Here is a 22719-nt window from a genome sequence, read left to right on the forward strand (position 1 = left end):
CACAAAATGGCACTTAACAGAAGTCTCTACGCCTACACCAAGGAAATTGATCTTTGAGGGTATAAACTTTTTTTGATTCGTAGCCTACAAATGAAGTAGGCTAGTCTATTCCCACATATCATCACGACAGGACGCCGTGACCCTCACCAATTGATCCGGCGGTAATCCAACCAAGTCAACGTGCGACAATCACAGACCCTTTCCATCGATCGACAAATGGGTCAAAAGCCGAAGGAGCGCATTTACTCCTCATCCTCCTCAGCCTCGTCGTTGACGACGTTGTAGAAGCGGAGCTCGTAGACACCCTTGGAGGTGGAGACGACGCGGAGCCAGTCACGGAGCTGCTGCTTCTTGAGGTACTTCTTGGTCCTGTCGAGGAAAAATGGTATGGTTAGCGGACTAAGTCCGAATATCACCACGAGCGGTATAGAGCAGGACGAAACTCACAGGTACTTGAGGTAGCGACCGGAGAAGGGGATGTGAGCAACGACCTCGATCTTGCCCTCACCAGCCTGGGAGATGACAACATCGTCACCCAGGTTGCCGACGCGACCCTCGACCTTGATGCGGTCGTGCAGGAACTTCTCGAAGGCGGAGACATCGAAGATCTTGTCAGAGGCGGGCTGAGAAGCATTGATGATGTACTGTACAGAGGGAGCCCGTTAGTCTCGGATGGAAATTGGCATTCGGAGTGTCGTAGCATACCTTCTTAGTAACCTTCTGAGCCTTGCGGCCACGAGCCTATTACCAGGGAAAAAACTGAATTAGCCTACTGCTCCATCATATTGGAAACCCCAGTAGCAGCCTGGGTAGACATGGTTCTTGGAAATCGACCACCCGATAGATTTTTCAATATCTGGTGGCTGCATGACGGCAAGATCCAAGTCTACCCAGTCTGATCTTGGGGGGAACAGCAAAGCGGTTCGCGGAGTAGTCTTTCAACGTACAGCAGCGGGAGCCATTGTGATGGTATGGGGTGATGAAGAAATTGGACTTGAAGTTGGTCGCAAAGAGGTGATTATCCTGCGCCGGCGAGAGGGATGGTCAAAAGAAGATCGCTTTCGATGTGGTGGAGCCCTTTGGCCTCGAAAATTCGCCAGTGCCCGGCTGGCGGTGTGTGGACTAGTCCTGTTCTGGAGGGGTTAGGGCTGGGGGCTTTTCCAGTCATGTGAATTCAGGTGATGTGTTGCCACGTGACTTTATTGAGTAGGTGTGTGTGGATCACATGCTTGGTGTGAGTCACGGTCTGCCGTAAGGTGGGCTGTAATTGGCTCGGCTAGACGAGGCTAAGGGGCATCAGTGACAGGACCCACTCTAAGAAAGGTATTTAAGAGCCCCCCTCTTGCCGCCCTTCCTCTCTTTTTTTTCTTCTCCAGCTCTCTTTGCCAATTGGCTTAGATCAAGTGTAGTATCTGTTCTTTTCAGTTTAATCTCTGAAAGTTTTCCACTGGAAAACAACATTGATTATTCCCATTTTTGGATCCCGCGACTTGGCCTCTGTGCTTGCGCATGCCTCGTTGCACAGTGTCATCGGACTTACACTACCTCCGATCGACGCGAACCCCCTTTTTCATCAATTGTGTCGGCTTGTCCGATCGCTTGGAGAAGAAGTCGTTTCCTGCATTGTCTTTGTGAAGATAAAACCCGTTCCCTGCTATCCGCGCACCACATTCCATGATGTCGTGCGTGCCACTAGCTGTACTGTGCGCTATGGTGTCCAGTTCATGCTGTAATCAAGCTCTTCGTATAGTCGCGACCGTTATTGCCTTCAAGTCGGGAAATACACAGGCACTCTTTCAAATCATAATCACATGACACACTAATCCCGATGTGGCGGCTTCCGTATGTAAAGACTTGTTCCAGGCTTGCATAGTAATACGCAAAACATGAGTACTGTAAGCTGTAGAGAGTACTGTATGTATGTGACGCTACAGATCCAAAAATCGTCACTACCAAGGCATCATGCGTACACACAGAAGCAAATACCCAAACCATTACAAAAATGGCAAGACATATCGATCCCTGGTAGGGTAGGATGATGTCAATATTATACACGGCAAGAACAGACTCTCTAGGTAACAAATGGCAAAGATAGCGAATTATTATGAGCGTTCTATTCTTCACATACAGTAGGTAATGATGTCATTTCAGGAATGTACGGTACGCATGCAGGGAAGTTGGCGTAAACGCGGAAGTTCTTACTTGGCTTTTGGAATTATTGGTGTCGCTGCGTTGAAACCCCTCTCTTTATGTCACAGGCCAAAATTCTAATCCGTCGATGTACTCGTCATAGGCTTCAGGATGACAACAACATTTGAAGCGGCTAACGAGGACCTATCCTTTGTTTTTAAGCTGGAAATATCTGTGCAATTCAAACGACCACATGCTACATGCGGCGACGGAGAAGTCAACCATCACCCTCAAAATCAGTTGCTCGGATCAATTCTCTGATCCTTGATCGATGTCTACTCAAGATGCAGATCGTGGCTTTATCGCAAAGCTTGAGCCTTGCACAATCAAAAATCACGATGGTCATGTTATTTGGAATAACGACGCATATGATTTCTTGACCAACGCGCCTTGTCCAGAGACGGCCAACCCGAAACTATGGCGACAAGCGCAGCTTGTAAGCAAGCAAGGCTTATTCAAGGTCGCTAGCGGTATCTATCAAATTCGCGGATTTGACCTTTCAAATATGACTATCATTGAAGGTGATAGTGGAATCATTGTGGTCGACCCCCTCACTTCAGCCGAATGCGCACAAGCAGCCCTCAACTTATATTATGAGAATTGTTCCAGGAAATCCGTGTTAGGCATGATCTATACACACTCGCACGCCGACCATTTTGGGGGAGCAAAGGGGGTCGTCGGATCAAACGAATCTTGCACTATGCCTATCTTGGCACCGTATGGCTTTCTTGACCATGCTGTCACTGAGAATATTTATGCCGGGAACGCTATGGCTCGCAGGGCTGCATACATGTACGGCGACCAGTTACCAAAAGGACCGTCTGGTCAAATCAGCTGTGGTCTGGGAGCAACAGTTTCTGCGGGAAGAGTAACGTTAATACCTCCATCGGTCGATATCACGCATACCGGCCAAGTAGAGGTGATCGACGGGGTAGAATTTGTCTTCCAACTCACTCCTGGCACAGAGGCGCCAGCGGAAATGAATTTTTATCTGCCCCAACGGCGGGCCTTGTGCGTTGCGGAAAATGCGACCCAATGCCTTCACAATATTGCCACTCTCCGAGGTGCTGCCGTTCGGGATGCTCAAGCATGGTCTTCATATTTGGACGAGACGATTGTTCTCTTCGCTGGAACTTCAGACGTCGTATTTGCTTCTCATCATTGGCCCACCTGGGGTCAAAAGTCTCTGTTGAACTATCTTACGCAACAGCGTGACCTCTACGCTTTTCTGCATGACCAGACTCTGCGCCTGATGAATGAGGGTTTAACAGGCGTTGAAATTGCCGAGGAGTTGGAGCTCCCTGTTCGACTGCGAGACTCTTGGCACACGCAGGGGTTTTATGGCTCTGTAAGCCACAATGTCAAGGCCATTTATCAGCGCTACATGACATGGTTCGATGGAAATCCATCTCATCTATGGGAACACCCGCCAGTCGAAGCCGCGAAACGTTATGTTTCCTGTATAGGCGGTGTGGAAGCAGTGCTCCAAAAAGCGAGAGAGTTCTCTGACGAAGGGGATTTACGATTCGCTGCATCACTTCTCAACCATGCCGTGTTCGCCGATCCCGAGAACACAAAGGCCAAATCTTTACTCGCATCTACGTACGAGAGCTTGGGTTATGGATGTGAGAACGGCCCATGGCGGAATTTTTACATTTCCGGCGCAATGGAACTACGTGGCATTAGGCCAGAGGGCAATGTACTGTCTGGCCAGTCCGGGTTGATTGAGGCTTTGTCACTTCACCATCTCATGGCATCGGTTGCTGTTCGGCTGGATGGCACTCGGGCGCAAACAAAAGATTTCGTCATCGATCTATATGTGACCGATCGAGACGAGCACTGCCGTTTACTAGTTAGTAACGGGGCGTTGATACACCGCACTGGAAAAGGCTCTCCGAAATCATCTACGTTGGATTCGGCGGATTTCTCATGTGCTCTTACATATGGGCAATTGGTTCAGTCCTTGTCGGCTGGGCAAGCGGTAGGAAATTTTGGTGAAGAACAGGGAGATCGCTCTTATTGGAACAGACTGCTTGGTCTACTCTCCACCCCGAACGCAACGTTCGAGATCGTTGTTCCTTAACGAAGATTTCATAGTCTAAAATTGGGGTTCAAGGTATCACAGAAGTCCCGCACATATCAAGTTAATCAATGATTTAGGAGCCTCAAGCATATGCCAGTAGTACCGTGTTGACCCTGACGAAAGTTAGATACTTGGACTAGTGTTACCCCGAGCAGTTATCAGCCAGTCCGCCTATACCCCCACACTTTCATCACATCCGGACTCGTCGATAAATACATGATATGACCGAAACTGAGATCGCTTATGCTGGTGGAGAGCTCGTAGTTCAGGGTTCTGTTCTTTGGCTTTCTGCTGGACTTTCCGTTATGTCCAGCCAGGCCGGCATGCTGGGCAACAATGGTAATTTGTTGAACGTGGAAATCACGCGACAAATCCTACTGTGGAGCCTTACAACTTTGACCCAATATAGACACCCGGGGCAACGCCAGACCCTCTACAGGTAAGCAACATAGATGGAGAAGTTAAAAGGTTGCCCCGCAAGTCATCCAGGCCTCCAGAGGGTTCTAAACTCTTGCATCCATACTGGTGCATAGAAGATCAGGTATCATTACAATGTACATACCAAACCCGTAATTTACGCCTAGTCCATGTTAAATTTAGTGCATCATGTGATTAGGGTTTGAAAGAGTGTCTGTATGTTTCCCGACATGGAAGGCAATACCTAACGGTCACCACTGTATCCCTGTAGGTGTAGATTGTACTCTTAGGTGCTTACTTGGTATTATTGGGCATTCGTGCAAAGAAGCACCATGTACCTTCCGTATGCGGCTGGACGGGTATGCATACGGGAGAGGAGAGCTTGTCGCATGGCATAGAAACTTGATGGCGCCATGGAAGAAGTCCAACCAAGGTCAGTTTCACCAGATAGAGAGCTTTGGAGTCCGTACTAGGTTGCCATTGGAACTGTGATAGTGAGTTGAGCCTACTAAGATCTTCAACCCTTTGGTGCTGGTTCAACCAGGCATATATATATATCTCCCGGGCCCGGCTATGAGGCCAGGGGGCAACGCTTAACCTGGAATGATATCTACACCCACCCAAAAATTGTACATGGCCACCTGTAGCTCATAAACCCCTATATCGCAAAAGACGTCGCCTGTATGGAGTATTCGCTGTGATGAAGCTTTCCAGCTACCCCAAAAAGGCATAGAATTCATAGTCACATGATGTCAGTCTATCGTGGGCGTGCCAGCGATAAGCTCTGGGCCCTCCAAATTTCTCTGTTCTGCGCCTCCTCGTTGTCTTTCGTCACGCTGCGATGGGTTCAATCGTACTGCCTCACCTGCCGACAGCCTGGCATGTCGACCAGGCCATTCTCTCGGAGGAGGAGCGCCTCGTGGTGATACGCTTCGGGCGCGACCATGATCCCGACTGTGAGCCGCTCCCCTCCACGGTCGCATGCTCGCAAGACTGACCATCAATTCGCAGGTATCCGCCAGGATGAAGTCCTGTACAAGATTGCCGAGCGTGTGAAAAGTGAGTGTTTATTTATCACCCCAGATCAGAAGGCTAGCTGCTCACATACACCTCGTGTAGACTTCGCCGCCATCTACCTGTGCGACCTTGACGAGGTCCCCGATTTCAGCTCGATGTACGAGCTCTACGATCCAATGACAATCATGTTCTTCTACCGGAACAAGCATATGATGTGCGATTTCGGAACAGGAAACAATAACAAGTTGAACTGGGTGCTTGAGGACAAGCAGGAGCTGATCGATATCATTGAAACCATATACAAGGGCGCGAAGAAGGGCCGTGGTCTGGTTGTCAGTCCCAAGGGTAAGATATTGCCTCTCCGCTGTACGAAGAGAAAGCACCCGCTGACCGTCGTCCAGATTACTCGACGAGATACCGATACTGAGCGCGCCCTCTCCCGGAGGACCGCGATATTAGCGACGTTCAACGGACCTCGCGCCTTTCATGAAGCTTATGATTACGATCGCTGGGGAAGCAGTGATGACAGAATAAAACCTTGGAGATGTGTGTTCTTGGAGTTGTATACAGCATTGTTTTTTTGCGGCGGCCATGCAGGCCTGCCTGAATCTGAAAGACCCGTTTCTAGCACCTCAAGGAGCACCAATCCGGTGCACCAGCGAAAGAGGAGTTCTGTAGAAGCCTGGCCAATATATTCATGGCTATCCAAGGGTACCCAAGTAGCCTGTACCTAAAGCCTGTAGATAGCCCCGCGAGCTCCCGCGGTGCTCCTAAGCTGCCAATCAGCTGTGAAGTGAATGATGATTTTGTTAAAAGTAAAACCTCCAGACTATTTCTTGGCTCCTAAGAAAAAACAAGTTCTTAAACCTTTCATACGGATTGAGATTTGGCCGTGGTGGCAATTGACCTTCAATTTTGACGGAACTCGCTCGCCGGCACGATCACCACCACCGCAGCGTCCCTCTCATTTCCCAAACACGATATACCCTCTCACCCTCCCCTATATCCCCGCCAAAATGATTGACCAACGCATCTTTGAGGATCTGCAAACGAAGATCGACGAGGAGACCACCGTCCGCGACGTGAGTATTCTTCGTCCGCCCAGCCTAGCCCCTACAATGATTTCTGCGCCTGCCAAGCCCAAGCTCCAGCAAAGCCGCCGCCCACACAAAACCGGCTCAGAGCTAACGTCCGGCGATTAGGAGCTTCACGAGATCGTTCAGACCCTGGCCAGAAAAGGTACCTTGCTTCTGATACTCCGATTGAGAGCTAGACGCCTTTCTTTCCGCATGACGGAGGGCCCGCCCGCTCTCATCGTCGGAGTTCAAGCGTCGAAGAAGGGAGGCTGACCAAGCTACTTTAGGCCGGTCTACACAGGCTATTCTCTCAAGGGCACACTCTACCCCTTCCGATCAGCGTATGTTCTTCTTCTTCGTGCCACATCAAAGGGCGTTTTCGCCGTTATTGCTACTCCTCCTCCCTTTGTCCGACGGGAACTGGCACGTCGACTAGGGTTTATGATTCAATTTCCACTGACTTTTAGTAAACAGTCAAGCCCGTGCTCGACGATGCTGCAGTCGAGATCATCGCCCAGAAGCAGGAGGTCCTCCGCCTGAAGGCCGTGGCGGACCAACACCCATTCTACAAGTACAATGGGCTGTGGACTCGCGAGCTGCAGAATCTGGTTCGTGCCGGACCCCAGGATCTGCGCCCATGGCTACTTTGATGCTAAATTCTCATAATAGGTTGCCTCCATCGAGCTGTGTGCTTGGCTCGGAGGCCTGCAGGAATATAAGGGTCCTAGCTCGGCTTCGTTCATGACCATCGAAGACGTGGGCAAGTTCCTGGAAAGTAAGTTGGATTTGTGCTTGTGCTTGGATTCCATTTTGGTAGGCCGCCAAGGCTGACCGATTTTCTTGCGCTAGTCCCTGTCAACTTGAAGGAGCAGGATGCGTTCCACCTCACAATTGAGGAGTACCTCCTGGCTTTGATTGCGCTTGTCGAGGAGCTGGTGAGTATCGTTCTTTCGGATCGTCCCCGCTCTCCTGTTAAGATTACTGACGATGTCGAACAGTCGCGTCTGGCCGTCAATTCGGTTACCCTTGGTGACTATGAACGCCCTCTCCAGATTGGCAACTTCATCAAGGATCTCTTCGCTGGATTCCAGCTTCTCAATTTGAAAAATGATATTCTCCGGAAGCGGAGCGACGGAATCAAGTATAACGTGAGTTACTAGCTGACCTACTAGATGTTGGTCCACAGGCCGTGTTGAACTGACTATTTTTTCTGTCTACAGGTCAAGAAGGTGGAGGATGTGGTCTACGATCTTTCGCTGCGAGGTCTGATCCCAAAGAGTGAGACTGCTGCTTGATTGAAGAATGGGTAGCTTTTGAAAGAAAAAAGTTATTGACGGCATGAATGGTAAATCTACGAGAACATTGGCCGAAGCCCGAACAGAAAATCTCAACGCATTATGGAGTATCAATTTGTCATCGTAAAGCACATGGACCTGCGTAGTCGTACAGGGGGAAGCCGCCAAAGTATGAATACAAGGATTAGGGCGACGTAATCACATGAGAAAAGAGAAGAACGTAGTGCATGAGACAAAAGCTCACGAAAGCTTAGCCTGCTCAGCCTGCTCAGCCTGCTCAGCCTGCTCAGTCTGCTCAGCACCTTCACCAGCCTTCTGAGCCGAAGCCAGAGTACCCGCCTTCTGCGCCTTCTCAATCTCCTGGACGATGGGATCCTTCAGGGTTTCGGGCTTGGTGATCGTTGACCAGCGGTTGACGACCTTCCCATCAGCCGAGATCAGGAACTTCTCGAAGTTCCACTTGACGCGCTTGAGGCCAAGGGTGCCAGGCATCATCTCCTTCATCCAGGTGAAAACAGGTGCGGCAGAGTCGCCATTGACGTCCAGCTTGCCCAGCACGGGGAAGGTCACGCCGTAGTTGAGCTGACAGAAAGACTGAATCTCATCGTTGGAACCGGGGTCTTGAGCTTTGAACTGGTTGCAGGGGAATCCCAGGATGGTGAAGTCCTCCGGGTACTGAGCCTTGAGCTCCTTGTAGAGCTTCTCGAGACCCTCGAACTGCGGGGTGAAGCCGCACTTGGAGGCGGTATTGACGACTAGAATGACTTTGCCCTTGAGCGAGGAGAGGGGGAAGGGTTCGCCCTTCTCTGTTGGATGCGAATAAGCGTGTTAGTAGCTGGTTTCTAGGAGCTTGCCACGGGCCAAGGGTTGGCCCCGGAACCATAGAAAAAAGGGTGTACATGAGTACGTACTGTCGGCGGGCTCAAAATCGTAAAAGCTGGTCGCGGACGACATGGTGCTGGAGCGCGCGCGTGAAGAGGTGGAAAGAGGTTGCGGTGCGAGAAAGCCCAAGGGTTGAGAGTGGTACAATGACGTGGTAGAGAATTGACAGTTGCGGGGAGGAGCGAGCCGAACCACTTGAGACCGAAGGAGTGGGAGAGCTTGGCGTTGGCAAAGGACTAAAGGGCGCATGGCGGACGGTTTTGTAGGGAGCCGAGGTCCTTCTGCGTCTCCCCAAAGACCAACATCTCGAGGGGCATTACCAATGATCAAAGACCCAGACACGGGCGTAAAGGGCCGACGGTCGCAGTTGTGCTCCGAGCCGATCGACGCAATATCTGCGCGCTGATTGGCAGAGTCGGTTCTCGTCAACGGCGCTCTCTCCTTTCTTGCTGCGATCCACGTCTACGGCATAAGATCATTAAGCTTAACTAGTCTAGGGTGCTGCACAATTCCATATAGGGGAATAAATATTTGGAATAATGGGAACATCCCGGCATAACTTGCGGATTTTATGGGCCGGTAGGCTTGCTAAGCAGAACTTCGAGGCCTCGACTCCACAAACCTTTGAGGCTTGCGAGGAGTCATTGCATGACGTGGAACCACGCGATTCCCACCATTTCCTTTTCGAGGAAAAGAAGGTCGGCGTACTTGTGCCGTCAATGGTATCCTGCGTCTGTAATCATTCCGCATGACTCCGCCAGCCCAATGAGGATCGGTCCCTCCGAGCTGCCGAGGCTCGACGGTCCGCACAATATAGTGTATACCGCGTATTTGACGGGGATTTCACCCAAAACAGATATCGAAGAGTTTCGAGCAAGGCATAGCCACAGCCAGGGTTCCCGGGACCTAAGCCTAGCGCATCGCGTGTTCTAAGTCGTGTTGTTCCGACGCCGACCTGGGGGGCACAGCCACCACCGTAATGTAGACAAAGATGCCAGGCCTCGCAAGGTTCATACGTCGCCCACCTGCCCCGTAGATTTCTCGAACGATGAGGAATTAGCCCTCTTGGTGCTCACTCACCCCTCAATCTCTTCCGCGTTGAGCACGTCCACATCGAGCTCCGCCATCACGCCCAGAATAACACCCAGGCTTTCCATGAACCCATTGACGGCGACGCGAAGCATGCGATTTGTGGTCGCACAGTAGGTGGTCTGCAGAACTGTTTTGGACTCATCCGGGTCCGGCTTTTGCTTCTTTTCTTGAGGCTCGCCGGGATTGTTCGAGGACGGGGCCGTGAGGAGGAAGGTGCGCCGCACAAATGGGGAGAGCTCGGTGTCGACTTCGAGGGTCTGGAGGGCAGACGATGCGAGGCGATGGGTTGGGAGTGGCAGGGAGATGGTCCTATACCCTGTGTTAGTGTCCCATGCCTTGTAACAAGGTGCAGCAAATGCAGATTTGCAGGCCCCGAAAGGCGGGGTGGGATCGTACAGAGAGTATGGGAACTCGTTGTTGGAGGTTTGTGTATTGGCCATGGTGGGTGGTGGTGGTTAGGTAAGAATGGTAATAATAATGCCAGGTCCAATTGAATTTGCCAGCAAAAGAGAAGCCGAGCTCCACTGTGATGGTAGGGGTTAATTGTTGGCTGGTGCTGAGCAGAGTAGCAACTGATCACGGCGATCTGAAGATTCGGGAATCTAAAATTACACGTAAGGATGTAGTATATAATACAATATAATGTGAAAAAATGAGATGTAATATATGACGCACATTACATACCAACCTAACCGGATGGGGATATGAGCACAGGGACCTGGGATTAGTCTACAGGAAGAGATTAGGTCCATCGAGGGCACAAATACGACTAATTACAGGTTAGAAAAGATATCCTGATGTGTGTTCCCCGAGGTGGTGATATAATTAGAGAAATCAACAAATTGATATTACAACAAATAAGAACTTTCTCTCAGAGAAAGTAGTCCCATACAGGATTCTGGTGAGAGTCCTCAAAGTATAAAAGGACACTTATTAAAATATATACTGTACATCGAGTTGCAGGAACCCAGAATCACAGCTAGTATATAGCCCTCGAGGGATGAAAGAAGTGAAGACAAGAAAGTAAGGGTAGAGATCATGCCGACCAAACGAAGTCATGACACCTTCCATGCATATAAAAGTCCAAAAATGTGCTCGTTCAGTGATGGAAGGTCATTTACAAGACGGCAGGGTTGGCAATAACGCGCTGGACGGCAGCGGGAAGGTTGGAGATGTCGCTGGGAGAGAGCTGACCAGCATCGACAATCATCTTGAGGTTGGCGAGAGCGCCATAGATGCCGCTAGGATCTGGAAACTGAGTCAGCAAGTTTCATAACTATAGAATGGAAGGCGTTTAGACGTACTGCCAGAAAGACCGGCACCAGTGTCAGAGCCTGTCTGGGTGAGAGTGGCGGGGAGATTGTCAAATTGGCGCTTAGCAGCTGCAATGTGCGAAGCGGTTTCACAGTGAGCACGAATGGCAGCGGGTGCTCCGTGAGCAACAAAAGATTGACGAAGAGTTGGCTCTGGCCGAAAAACAACAAATGGATTTGATGACGAAAATAATTCGGTTGCACAAACAGCGCTAATTCCTTCGAACCTGTAACGATCGGATGTTAGATCACGATACTTCCTTGATGGAGCAGTTGGATGCTGAGGATCTTGGCCGAGCAGGACCGTCTGGCCGATGCAGAGGATGCTCGTGCGTTGGCGGCAACGTCGGAGAATCCTACTCTGACGCAGATGATTGCGAGTGCCGGTCCGTCGTCCGCGTCCTTCTGGGACGGTTTGGGCTTCTCCGGGTTGGGTAGTGGTTCCCCCCTCCCTGCTGGTGGAGCTGTTGAACTAGCTGGTGGTAGCTTGTTACGTTCTCGATAGGTTCCTACGTGTTTTCCGAGGTATCGTACTCCTTCTATTTCACAAGGTAGTAAAGTTTCCAGCTGATTTTGTTTATCGCTAGAATTTTCTCGACCTTGTATTCGTTTTCTGTTTCTTCCTTGATCTCGATATTAATAGCGATTTTAGCTTTCTTGGGTGCCCGTTCTAGCAATGAGACATAAATTGTTGCATATAGGGGTCGCATGCTTTCCGGTAACTTTAAGCGGTAATTGACTGATCCTAATTTCTCCTCGAGTTTAAATGGTCCGAGTCTGAGATGATCGAGATTTGCACTGGGTCGCCTGGTGCGGATGTTTCGACGTAGGAGGTAAACTTTCTCCCCCTTTTGAAAGTCTGGCGCCTCCTGGCGCGATTGGGTATAGTACCATTTCATGCGTATGTTGAAAAACTCAATGTCTATGGATAGTTGAAGATGCGTTTGCCTTACCGTAGTTGCTAACAGCCGGTACGTAGATGAGCCCGTGGACGAGCATTAGTCGTGTTTCATCTCGTCGGATATTTTCTTGCACGTTTTCGGTTACGAACTGTATCGTGCCATCTGTTGCTGTTGCGTTTCTGATGATCTGTGTCTATTGATCATCTTGGGTTTCTACCGTTGCGGCGAGGATCTATTTGTTGTAGACGATGGTCCCGTCGTCTTGTCGCAGGATTGCTGCTTTAGCCTGTTTTGTGCCTTCTTCGTAATCGCGTCTCCTATTGAGCGCGTCGGTAACGGCGTCTTCGGTCCATTTGCAATGCACGATTCTGAAATCGTACTATGCGAGGAAATCTGCCCACCTTGCCTGTTGTCGGGTAAGTTTCTTCGTCGTGGTGAAGAACGTGAGGTTGTGGTGATCTATCCGAACAATCACCGTGTGCTTGGCTCCATCCAGATACGCTCTCCAGACTTGGAATACTAACACTATAGCCAATAGTTCCGTGTTGTGGATGTCATAATTCAATTCCGCTGGGATCATTTTTTGAGACCAGAAAGCGACAGGTCTAAGCTTGCCGTCTTCGCCTGGTTGCATGAGTTGCGCTCCGAGCGCGAAGTCAGATGCGTCGGTTTCCATAATGATCGGTGCGTCATAGTTAAAGATGGCCAGGATTGCTTTTCCTGCTTCTTGTCGGTGAAGGTCCTTGAGACTTCGATTCCTCTTCTAGGTCGGCTAACCTAGTGTACCATATTCAATAGCCCTCGACGTCAGGTGGTACAAAGGAGGACATTGACAGGACAAGAGTGACAAAATTAGGACACGTTATTCAGAGTCAAAGGCCTACTTACCTAATAGTGAGTGTTCAGAAGACAAAGAAAGAGATTGAGAGGCCCATAAGTGTATAATTGAGTAACTTGGTAAATTAGACACATACGCCTAGTTAGTACCCAAATGCTTCGAGAGCCAATCGGGTGGGGGGATGAGCCGCTGTGCTTAGCCCCGCAGGAAATGCCAGGGTAGCTACGCAAACAACGCACCCAATTTTCGCACACCCACGCTGACTTGGAAATTCTCAAAGAAGCGAGTGCAGAGGTCGCTTCATCTTTGAATTTTTGAGCTCTGTTTGGCAACTGGCCGCCAAGCGAAACCGTATATAGCTGACTATCTCGGGGCAGTGTAGAGAGAAGGAGCTGGGGACTAGCTAGGGAAACGACGTTATTAAACCTTTATTGTCGTGGGCGCAGTTGAGATTCATAATTCCCAAGTCAAAATCGGCCATATGCCCTCAAGAATGCAAGAGCTTGATTTTGAACAACGCGATCGCGTGGCTACCATGTCAGCTAGTCCTATATGGCTTTTCTAGTAAAGATCATATCACTACTAACGTAGGCCAACTCGATGACTACTAATTCGAAACACAAACCGGTTCGGCGAAGCTGAGGGTTAAAAGAAGAGGCATTCAATCGGCTTTACCTGGGCTTTGACCAAGTATTAGTGAGTAATGGATCGCAGATAACTTGAGGGCATATGATGAAAAGCTAGTTAGCCTAAACCTTGGGAGTACTGCTCCTTTTCATGCAATTTCATATTTTGTACTATCCAATTTCGGTATTTCTCCTTTTCTCCATTGGAGGAGATTCAGGATCCGTCCGGGGTCATAGCGCGGGGTAGTGACCGTCCGGGGTAAAACTGGCCGAACCCCTAGCCCGCGGATAAGATGACACCGAGCCGTGTCCGACTCAGGGAATCGTTAGGTTCTTTAAAAATCGACAATATTTATCTTGGATACTGCACGTCCACTTGTCCCCCACTGAGCATGGTATTCTACAGAGATAGAGAGATCAAGCATCATGAGCATCCGACTTCTTTAGAGGCCGTTCGAAGACCTGAATGGGTCACGTTTGCTGAGCATTTGCCCCTGGTCGATACCCGGAGTCAAGCACAGCGCTAACTAATATTTAGCGCTTATCCTCAGCTCCTCGGTTAAATTTCCTCGTTATGATAGGCTCAACAGAATTGAACCACGCTGACAGGGAGTCAGGAGGGTCAGATTTTAGAGTGCACAACAAGAAAAAACCTGGGGGCACAGGCATGACTCGCACTAACTGCAGGAGGGAGGATCTGGACTCTCCCCTACGACCCAAACTAGGAAATTTCCCGGCGAATGGAACGCCACATCTCAACTCACACCACCACGCCCTACCAACCAAATTGCCACTTCAGCTGACCCCGCAAAGGAAGTACATTTCCTCCCGACTACCTATCAGATTACTTCGCTCGACGCCAACCATAATCAAGTGACGCTGCTACCGTAGTGCCCGGAAAAATGACCCTCGTGAGTGGAGATGTGGGGTTTGGGTCAAGGTGCGGAGCAAGCTTTACTCAATTATTAGATCGGGATCACCATCACGAGCGTGTCGCAGGTATAAAGATCTGAAACCCCCAGTCGTGTCTGCCTCTCTTTCTTTCACCCGTTTCTCTCAGAAATCGTCAACATGAGCGACATTACAGAGAAGCAGACAGCGTCGGAGGTCGAGGCGCAGCCCACCTCGGGCGGACCTGTTTACGATGTTGGCGAGAAGGTCGACTACGACAGAGCGGGCGCCATCGATGCCGAGGAGGTCGAACATAATATGACTGTGCTCCAGGCTGTCAAGGCCTATCCCGCTGCCAGCTGGTGGGCATTTGTGATGTCATGCACCATTGTAAGCTCTAGCCCGTGATAGGCAGATCATTTCTCTAACGTTGCGATAGATCATGGAGTCATACTGTGTTTTCTTAATGGGACAGTTCATAGCCACACATGAATTTGCCAAGGATTTTGGTGTATGGAGCGACAAAACAAATGACTGGATTATCGAAGCTTCATGGCAGTCAGCATTCCAGTGCAGCGGGCCAATCGGTGCCTTCATCGGTGTATTCATCGCAGGTCCCATTACCAGTTGGATTGGATATCGATGGGCAACCATTGGCGGTCTCATGTTCTTGAATGGCTTCATCTTCATCTTCTATTTCGGCAACAGCCAGGAGATGTTTTTCGCGGCCCAGATCCTGGAAGGTATCCCGTGGGGCATTTTTATCGCCAATGCACCCGCCTACTGTGCCGAAATTGTGCCAATGAGATTGAGAGCTCCAGCGACGCAGATGTTGCAGATGTTCTGGGCGATTGGGTCGATCATCGTCGGCGGTATCACTTACCACTACCAATCCAGGCAGGACTCGTCAGCGTACAGGTTCGTCCGCTCCCATGGATGCCATCGAGGGGCACTATACTAACAGTCATCCCAGAGTTCCCATTGCACTCCAGTGGATTTTTCCTACTCCCCTCGCTATCCTACTCTTCCTTGCGCCTGAATCGCCATGGTGGCTCGTACGAAAGGGCCGTCTGGCGGAGGCAGAGAAGGCTGTCAAACGCCTTGGACGCGCGAGTGCAAATGATAATCCCGCTGACGCAGTCGCAATGATGCGTCGCACGATCGAACTCGAGAAGTCTGAGAAGAAGCCCAGTCTCATTGAACTGTGGAAAGGTACCGATCGCTACCGCACATTGATTGTGTGCGGTGTGTACGCATCTCAGAATCTGACGGGCAATCTGATTGCAAACCAAGCGGTTTACTTTTTCAAACGTGAGTCCAGCCATTTCCTGCAACCTCATAGCAGACTAACACCAGTTCAGAGGCCGGCATGGCAGACAACACCGCATTTGCACTTGGTCTCATCACTTCTGCCCTCCAGTGGATAATGGTCATGCTCTCCTGGGTCCTCACCACATACCTCGGCCGACGCACCATCTATGTCTATGGTCAATTCATCAACTGTGCATTCTTGATCGCGCTCGGTATTGCGGCTTCATGTGGCGGTGGTAACGCGGCTAGCAATGCGCAAGCATCACTTGGCTTGATCGTCTCCGTCCTGTTCTGCTTGGGACCCGCCCCTGCCTCATGGGTTATCATCGGCGAGACATCTTCCGTTCGTCTCCGGCCACTGACAACCGGTATTGGACGAGGTGCCTACTACTTGGTCAACATTCCTTGCATCTTCCTTGCCAGCTACATGCTCAACACTGATAAGTGGAACCTGGGCGGCAAGAGCGGCTACGTCTGGGCTGGCACCGCCTTTGTCTGCACCGCCATGGCTTGGATGTGGGTTCCAGAGATGAAGCACAGGTCCTTCCGTGAGATCGACATTCTGTTCCGTCGTCGTGTGCAGGCTCGCAAATGGAAGCAGACAGTCGTCGATATCCGCGATGATGAGTAGATGGAAACTGGAGTGGTACTGCTGGTGCAGGAATGAGCGGTAGAGATGAGTTCCTTACTAGGTACTTACAAGTAATTATTTCCAACATGAGGTCGTTCGTGAACAAACAAGTCTGCAAGCGCTCATGCGTGTTTACGTGATAGTCTTCGGCGGAAGGTGAGGTGATGCCCAGTACATATGTATATCCTCTAAATATCTCCTAATATTTCCGTAAAATGGGAATGATCTCCCTATGTCGATGCGAACGATATTCAAAATCCACCAGTCGTACAGAAACAATAATATGCACTGACATATTCGTCTTGAGATCCAGCCTTCCCTTCTACCAGAGCTTGCGCAAAGGATTGGCCGGACTAGGTCCGATTAGGGTCCGTCTAACTGGTAGTTGTCAAGACAAAATAGAGCCAAAGCCTAGGCAAAATAACCACTAGACCAAAAATGCACTATAGGCAACATTCTTAGTCTATACCGTCATTTATTGCTCTAACAAATGATTAGTTGGTCGATTTTGCACAAACAATGTATTGGAAGGACATACCAGATCCCGCACCAGCAACCGTGCTCTCAACAGTACCGACTGCGCCCTGGCCTGTGCTCTCAGCAGTACCAGCAGTACTGCCAACAAGGCCGGTGCCGCCGCCATTCAGGGAGCTAGCCGCAGCCTCAGTGACGGGCTGCGCAGCATTCAATTGGCGCTTAGCAGCTCCGGCTGCGCCAGCGACAGTGCTTTCAGCGGTGCCAACGGCACCTTGGCTGGTGCTCTCAGCCGTACCAGCAACACTGCCGACAATGCCAGTAGCCCCGTTGAGCGAGCTAGCGCCACCATCAGTGACGGGCTGGGCAGCATTCAGTTGGCGCTTAGCAGCTCCGGCTGCGCCAGCGACAGTGCTCTCACCGGTGCCAACGGCACCTTGGCTGGTGCTCTCAGCCGTACCAGCAGCACTCCCGACAATGCCGGTGCCGCCATTCAGAGAGCTAGCCGCAGCCTCAGTGACGGGCTGGGCAGCATTCAGTTGGCGCTTGATGTGGCTACCGGTGATGGCGGCAACCGTTCCCTCGGCAGCACCCTCCAGACCACCAACGGCACCATCAGCACCAGGCATGCTAGGAATAGCGGCGGCAGTGACCATACCGGTCAAAGCGAGAGACAGAACAAATCCAGTGAACTTCATAATTGCGTTTGTGGTGATGAAAATTTGTAAAAAGAGAGTGATATGGTGAAAGAATTGTGTACAATGGAAAGGCCGGAGAGTTTCAGAAAGAGTGACTGGAAGCGAATGAGTGAGCTGAGTAGAGAAAAGTTCGTCGAGAAGGAACGAGGCTGGGGCCGGGTTATATACACTCTGCTGACGCTGTTTTGATGAGCTCCCACACGCTGCATCAAGGTCTCCTCGCATGCCCTGCAGCCTATGGTTAGTCCGTGACTTTCTCTTCGCGTTCGTCTTGGTCGCGACTAATCACGATCGGCATGCATAACCTGTCATCCGGTCTGCCGCGGAGGCAGTCTAGTGGACCAATGCTCAGCAACAATCAGGGATGTTCCACATGGGCCCCAGTGATACGTCCCAATGCGAAATTGTAGAGATCCTCGAGTCCACGGCTCCTCAATCTGGATAAGCTCCAGTCTGTGGCAGTAAGGTTCAATATTGGTCTCAGCAGGCACTAGAGTACCTGCTGCTGAAAGCTTGCTTTCGGCTAAGCAACTTTCTGACTGCTCATAACCCTATATGCTTGGCGAGTAGGAAGAATGACCATTAAGCTTGAGCAATGGATGCGGCTTGGGCGAGTCGCGTGAATTTCGTTAGTGAAATTTAAAGGTGTATAGTGTTGTGAGTAGTGAAGCCGATCATTAGTTCGGGAGTAGAGTGTTCGCCCTCATCCCGCCTCTTATGCGAGGGGTGATACCGATATGATGCATGGACCTGTGAGGCCGAGAGGGCGCCGGCAAGGGCTGCGGCTGTGGCGGAGCCTCGACAAATAGCTTTCGTAGTACCCTGTCGATCACGCAGACCTCTTTGCGAGGCTTTTCCAGGAACCAAGTGGCCGTGGAATTTTCTCAAATTGGGAACTTCGAGAACAGACTCTGTCGTTTGATGCCCTTGCCTTCACGGTGCGGAGAAGAGCCGACCGCGCCGGCGCTCGTAAGGTTCTATCTGGGAAATCAACTTAACTACTTCAATGCGACTTGAGCTGTCTTTTTCTGGGTAGTCATTCGACAATCTGGATCATGAAAGCGAAATGTAGACAAACTGTGGTATTTTGTGATCATCTAAATGGAAATTCTTCCGGATTCATTTCACTTCAGATGTGACTGGAAATAACTACCTGAATTGTGGCTTACCTGCTCTAGGTACTGTAGTTCTGGAATATATATCTACGAGCTTGTACACGCACCAACCTAAGAAGTCCGGGACCAAGGTTCAAGGCTCTGGCGGTGGCAACCGACTCTTAATCTACTATTCATCCCGCCGGTGGCAACCAAAGATGGGAGGTCCCACACATGTGTTCAGGCAGGAGTGAGTTGACTTGCTATCTGATCGCACAATGGCTATGTCAAGGGGTTACGATTCGCATCAATAGTACTTCCTTGTGCTCTTCTTGTGACTTAGGGCAGTATATCCATGTCCTGAGCCTATCGCATAAGAAAGGGCAACCTTAGGTCTCGAGGGGCGGTAGGCAGATCTCGAATGTGCAATGGTCAGTGTTATGATGGTATACACGCCTACGGAAACTGACGCAACCTCCGAGCCGAAGGCAAACCCGAACGGAGTACAAGCATAGCTGGGGATCTCCGGCATTTGGGCAATTGGTCTGCTTGTCATCCGGAATGCTTTAGCCGCACATGGGTTGCACTTTCCGGGCATTGTGTGTATGGAGAAATTATGACTGATCACGAGACTAATGCCGTTGACCCAGCCAGCTCATGGAAAGTCGAGGTTTGTTAGAGAGTATAAGTCGGAAGTATCTTTGATGTTGCATCGCCTGGTCGCTGGGCCATGGGTGCTTGAATGGTCACGGGGCCCAGAGAGCCCAAGCAAGCGAAAAATGCGATGGACCTATCACGTTGTTGTTGTTTTGTTGTTTTGTTGTTTGGCTGTTTGGCTGTTTGGCTGTTTTGTTTGATTGTTTGATTATTTGTGACTGGGGAGGCAAAACGATGACATAATCCAGAACGTTGTGGTTGCCTGAGGCGGCAGACGGTTGCCGAGTCAACGCAGGGGCACTAGTCCCAAAGGGGGACAGCACAACATAACAGCGGGTTAGCGTGGCATGGCAGCTGCCCCAACACCATGAGATTATTATTCTCCTCCCGCCTCTGTTTGTTCTCCAACTCCCCTCTTCCCTCTTCCTACTACATCGTCCTGTACAGCTTCTCTCTTACCGGGACTATCGTTATCCTAATCATTCTTCTCAACTATCGACTTCAGATCAATCAGATCATGAGCCTCTGAATTCCACTGCGTCCTATTATTGCACTGACTGTGACCTGCTGTCGGACAATTGATCCGGCCCGCCATCACACATTTGACGACAATTCTCCAGCACTCTTGTTGCGGCCGACGCCATCTGCCCCATCTCCTGCATCTCTGATAGCCGCGCGACCTAAAAACGACCGACAAAATGACAATCGATGGTGGCCATGCGGGCCAGATGATCGAGTACATTCAAGGTTCGTGAATGGCATTGCTTGACGATAGCGCAGAACAATCGGCCAGGAATTGTGGTGTAATAACAACCGACAATATAGATCGCCTGTATCTGGCATCTTACGACTCGACTCCGTCGTCGCGAACACCATTCCCCTACCCGCTGGAGCAGTCCAAGTCTCCAAGCAAGCGGGCAGCGCGGGCTCAGCCATCTACTCCGACATCCAAGCGCCGATCCCCTGTCTACTTCACCGTTGATGATACTCTCCTCTACAATGCATTCCATGCGGACTTTGGACCCCTCCACATCGGTCACCTGTACCGATTCGCCGTGCTCTTCCATGAGATTCTCGGAGACCCAGCAAACAGTGATCGCCCGGTTGTCTTCTATAGCAAAACCGATGCGCGGAGCCGCGCAAACGCCGCCTGTCTCGTGGCCTGCTACATGGTTCTCATCCAATCCTGGCCACCCCATCTGGCCCTGGCGCCGATCGCGCAGGCCGACCCTCCTTACATGCCCTTTCGTGATGCCGGCTACAGCCAGGCCGATTTCATTCTGAACATCCAGGATGTTGTTTATGGTGTGTGGAAGGCCAAGGAGCAGGGTCTGTGTGGACTGAGGGATTTCAACCTTGAAGAGTATGATTTGAACTCTTGTTTGTTTTGAGAATTACACCCTCGGTATTGACTGTCAATCACAGGTATGAAAAGTTCGAAAGAGTCGATATGGGCGACTTCAACTGGGTTACACCAAACTTCCTTGCTTTCGCCTCACCCCAACACCAACCCGTTGCGCCTGTTCCCATGAACACTCCCGAGTACGACGCCCTGCCTTCCTCCATCTCCGAAATCTGCTCTTCCAAGCTTCCACTCCCATTCAAAAACGTTCTAGTCCACTTCTATTCTCGCAACGTGGGCCTTGTTGTCCGTTTGAACTCTGAGCTTTACAGCCCATCATACTTCACCGCTATGGGCATCCAACACATTGATATGATTTTTGAGGATGGCACGTGCCCGCCTCTGACACTCGTCCGAAGGTTTATCAAGATGGCCCACGACATGATTACTGTCAAGAATAAGGGTATTGCTGTGCACTGCAAGGCTGGTCTGGGCCGTACAGGATGCTTGATAGGTGCTTATCTGATCTATCGTTATGGATTCACTGCAAACGAGGTCATTGCATTCATGCGATTCATGCGCCCTGGTATGGTTGTGGGACCCCAACAGCACTGGCTCCACCTCAACCAGGGCTCTTTCCGGGAGTGGTGGTTCGAGGACAGCATGCGCGAGAAGTTGGCTCAGTCTGCTCCGGTCACCCCAGCTCGTGTCTCTGCCAAGAAGCGTGGAAGCAACGGTGTTGTGGCCACTCCCCCCAATAACAGCCACTCCAAGCGCGCCGCGCTCGGTGAAATCGACCACAATGAAGGTGCTGGCAGCCACCACGAGGAGAACCTTCCTGCTCCGACCCCTGGACAGCCTCGTAAATCCCACCGGAAGGATTCCCGCCACCACCCATACGCGCGCACAGCCTCTGGCTCCTTGGCTGTTGACAATGATGGCCACAAGCAGGGTGAGGCGCGCAGCCCCCGTGGGCATCGATTGAGCAATGAAAGCAGTGAGAGCGATGAGGAAATCCAACTTCGTATGCTGGCCAAGCGGTCGTCGAGATCTCCTGTCGCAACCTCGACCTCGCGCTCGATCAGCTACTCGGCGACCGTCACAGCGAGCTATACTCTCACTGACGATATTCACGAAGATCGCGAGAACTGGGTTGAGACCGCCGCTCCCAAGACTCCTGTCAGCCGCAAGAGTGCTGGTGGGGCCATTTCTGTCAGTAAGGTTCGCTCTAGCCCCCGGCGGGTTACAGACAGCAATAAGAGTGAATCGCGAGGAGTGCGTAAGGCTAGTGGCCGTATCGGCAGCACCTCTAGTCCATCTCGGGCCACTCGTACAGCCGCCTAATGGGCTATGGATTTCCTGCTATCGACAATTTGGCACATTCTGTTACTGTGGTTGACACATTTCTATTCTTCCTGTCCTCAATGGGCAGCTTTTTGCATACCCCCTTCTTCTGCTGCATGTTGAAATGTCTAATGTTTCACCTCGATTCGTGCTTCGTGGACTTCCACATTTCTTGTTTGGCTCTCTTTTTCTCGGCGCAAAAACAATGGGGCTTTGGGCATGTTCTACATGGCGTCTGGTTGCACTTCTTTGTCTATACGTTGAAATGGGTTACTTGTTTAGGGGAAGCTGCCATGATCTGGGGGTTTTGTGGTTATTTCTATTAAACTCCACAATTGCGTCCCAGTCTCTTCTCACCCCCAGGCCATGGTGCTCTGCTTGTTGGGGGGTTGGGGAGGGTTTCTGTACGTCTTGATTACTACGGCGATACGACAATTGGTTTCATGATCTCGCGCAAATTATCTTCAGTTATTTCCATTCATTTCTCTCGTAGCTAAGTGATGGTTATGATGGTGTAGGGGTATCACGCAAATATCCGCAATATTG

At 50.7% G+C, this 22719-nt stretch overlaps 9 protein-coding genes across 9 annotated transcripts; 5 read left to right on the forward strand and 4 right to left on the reverse strand.

Moving 5' to 3' along the window:
• Window positions 1-242: 242 nt before the first annotated feature.
• On the reverse strand, window positions 243-962 carry N7482_000352 (60S ribosomal protein eL22; the record flags this gene model as incomplete). The annotated part of the gene is made up of 4 exons (XM_056682477.1): window positions 243-369; window positions 448-644; window positions 706-741; window positions 948-962. The coding sequence occupies 4 exons, from the start codon at window positions 960-962 to the stop codon at window positions 243-245; spliced, it is 375 nt and encodes a 124-aa protein (XP_056546083.1).
• A 1499-nt stretch (window positions 963-2461) lies between these two features.
• N7482_000353 (alkyl/aryl-sulfatase) lies at window positions 2462-4273 on the forward strand (the record flags this gene model as incomplete). Its single annotated transcript, XM_056682478.1, has 1 exon — window positions 2462-4273. One exon carries the CDS (start codon window positions 2462-2464, stop codon window positions 4271-4273), a length of 1812 nt encoding a protein of 603 aa, XP_056546084.1.
• A 1361-nt stretch (window positions 4274-5634) lies between these two features.
• On the forward strand, window positions 5635-6197 carry N7482_000354 (mRNA splicing factor thioredoxin-like U5 snRNP; the record flags this gene model as incomplete). Its single annotated transcript, XM_056682479.1, has 2 exons — window positions 5635-6052; window positions 6136-6197. The coding sequence occupies 2 exons, from the start codon at window positions 5635-5637 to the stop codon at window positions 6195-6197; spliced, it is 480 nt and encodes a 159-aa protein (XP_056546085.1).
• Window positions 6198-6723: 526 nt separating this feature from the next.
• On the forward strand, window positions 6724-8078 carry N7482_000355 (translin; the record flags this gene model as incomplete). Its single annotated transcript, XM_056682480.1, has 6 exons — window positions 6724-6789; window positions 6913-6946; window positions 7258-7391; window positions 7453-7558; window positions 7633-7931; window positions 8004-8078. 6 exons carry the CDS (start codon window positions 6724-6726, stop codon window positions 8076-8078), a joined length of 714 nt encoding a protein of 237 aa, XP_056546086.1.
• A 240-nt stretch (window positions 8079-8318) lies between these two features.
• N7482_000356 (glutathione peroxidase) lies at window positions 8319-9032 on the reverse strand (the record flags this gene model as incomplete). The annotated part of the gene is made up of 2 exons (XM_056682481.1): window positions 8319-8884; window positions 8990-9032. 2 exons carry the CDS (start codon window positions 9030-9032, stop codon window positions 8319-8321), a joined length of 609 nt encoding a protein of 202 aa, XP_056546087.1.
• A 1004-nt stretch (window positions 9033-10036) lies between these two features.
• N7482_000357 (CTAG/PCC1 family protein) lies at window positions 10037-10492 on the reverse strand (the record flags this gene model as incomplete). Its single annotated transcript, XM_056682482.1, has 1 exon — window positions 10037-10492. The coding sequence occupies one exon, from the start codon at window positions 10490-10492 to the stop codon at window positions 10037-10039; it is 456 nt and encodes a 151-aa protein (XP_056546088.1).
• Window positions 10493-14802: 4310 nt separating this feature from the next.
• Window positions 14803-16564, forward strand: N7482_000358 (putative MFS maltose transporter; the record flags this gene model as incomplete). Its single annotated transcript, XM_056682483.1, has 4 exons — window positions 14803-15012; window positions 15062-15540; window positions 15596-15933; window positions 15984-16564. 4 exons carry the CDS (start codon window positions 14803-14805, stop codon window positions 16562-16564), a joined length of 1608 nt encoding a protein of 535 aa, XP_056546089.1.
• Window positions 16565-17039: 475 nt separating this feature from the next.
• On the reverse strand, window positions 17040-17736 carry N7482_000359 (uncharacterized protein; the record flags this gene model as incomplete). The annotated part of the gene is made up of 2 exons (XM_056682484.1): window positions 17040-17047; window positions 17103-17736. 2 exons carry the CDS (start codon window positions 17734-17736, stop codon window positions 17040-17042), a joined length of 642 nt encoding a protein of 213 aa, XP_056546090.1.
• A 2449-nt stretch (window positions 17737-20185) lies between these two features.
• On the forward strand, window positions 20186-22173 carry cdcA (phosphoprotein phosphatase CDC14; the record flags this gene model as incomplete). The annotated part of the gene is made up of 3 exons (XM_056682485.1): window positions 20186-20234; window positions 20313-20850; window positions 20913-22173. 3 exons carry the CDS (start codon window positions 20186-20188, stop codon window positions 22171-22173), a joined length of 1848 nt encoding a protein of 615 aa, XP_056546091.1.
• Window positions 22174-22719: the final 546 nt, after the last annotated feature.

This window comes from Penicillium canariense (genome assembly GCF_028826845.1).
Source record: "Penicillium canariense strain IBT 26290 chromosome Unknown utg000001l_segment0_segment0, whole genome shotgun sequence".
Lineage (NCBI taxonomy): Eukaryota > Fungi > Ascomycota > Eurotiomycetes > Eurotiales > Aspergillaceae > Penicillium > Penicillium canariense.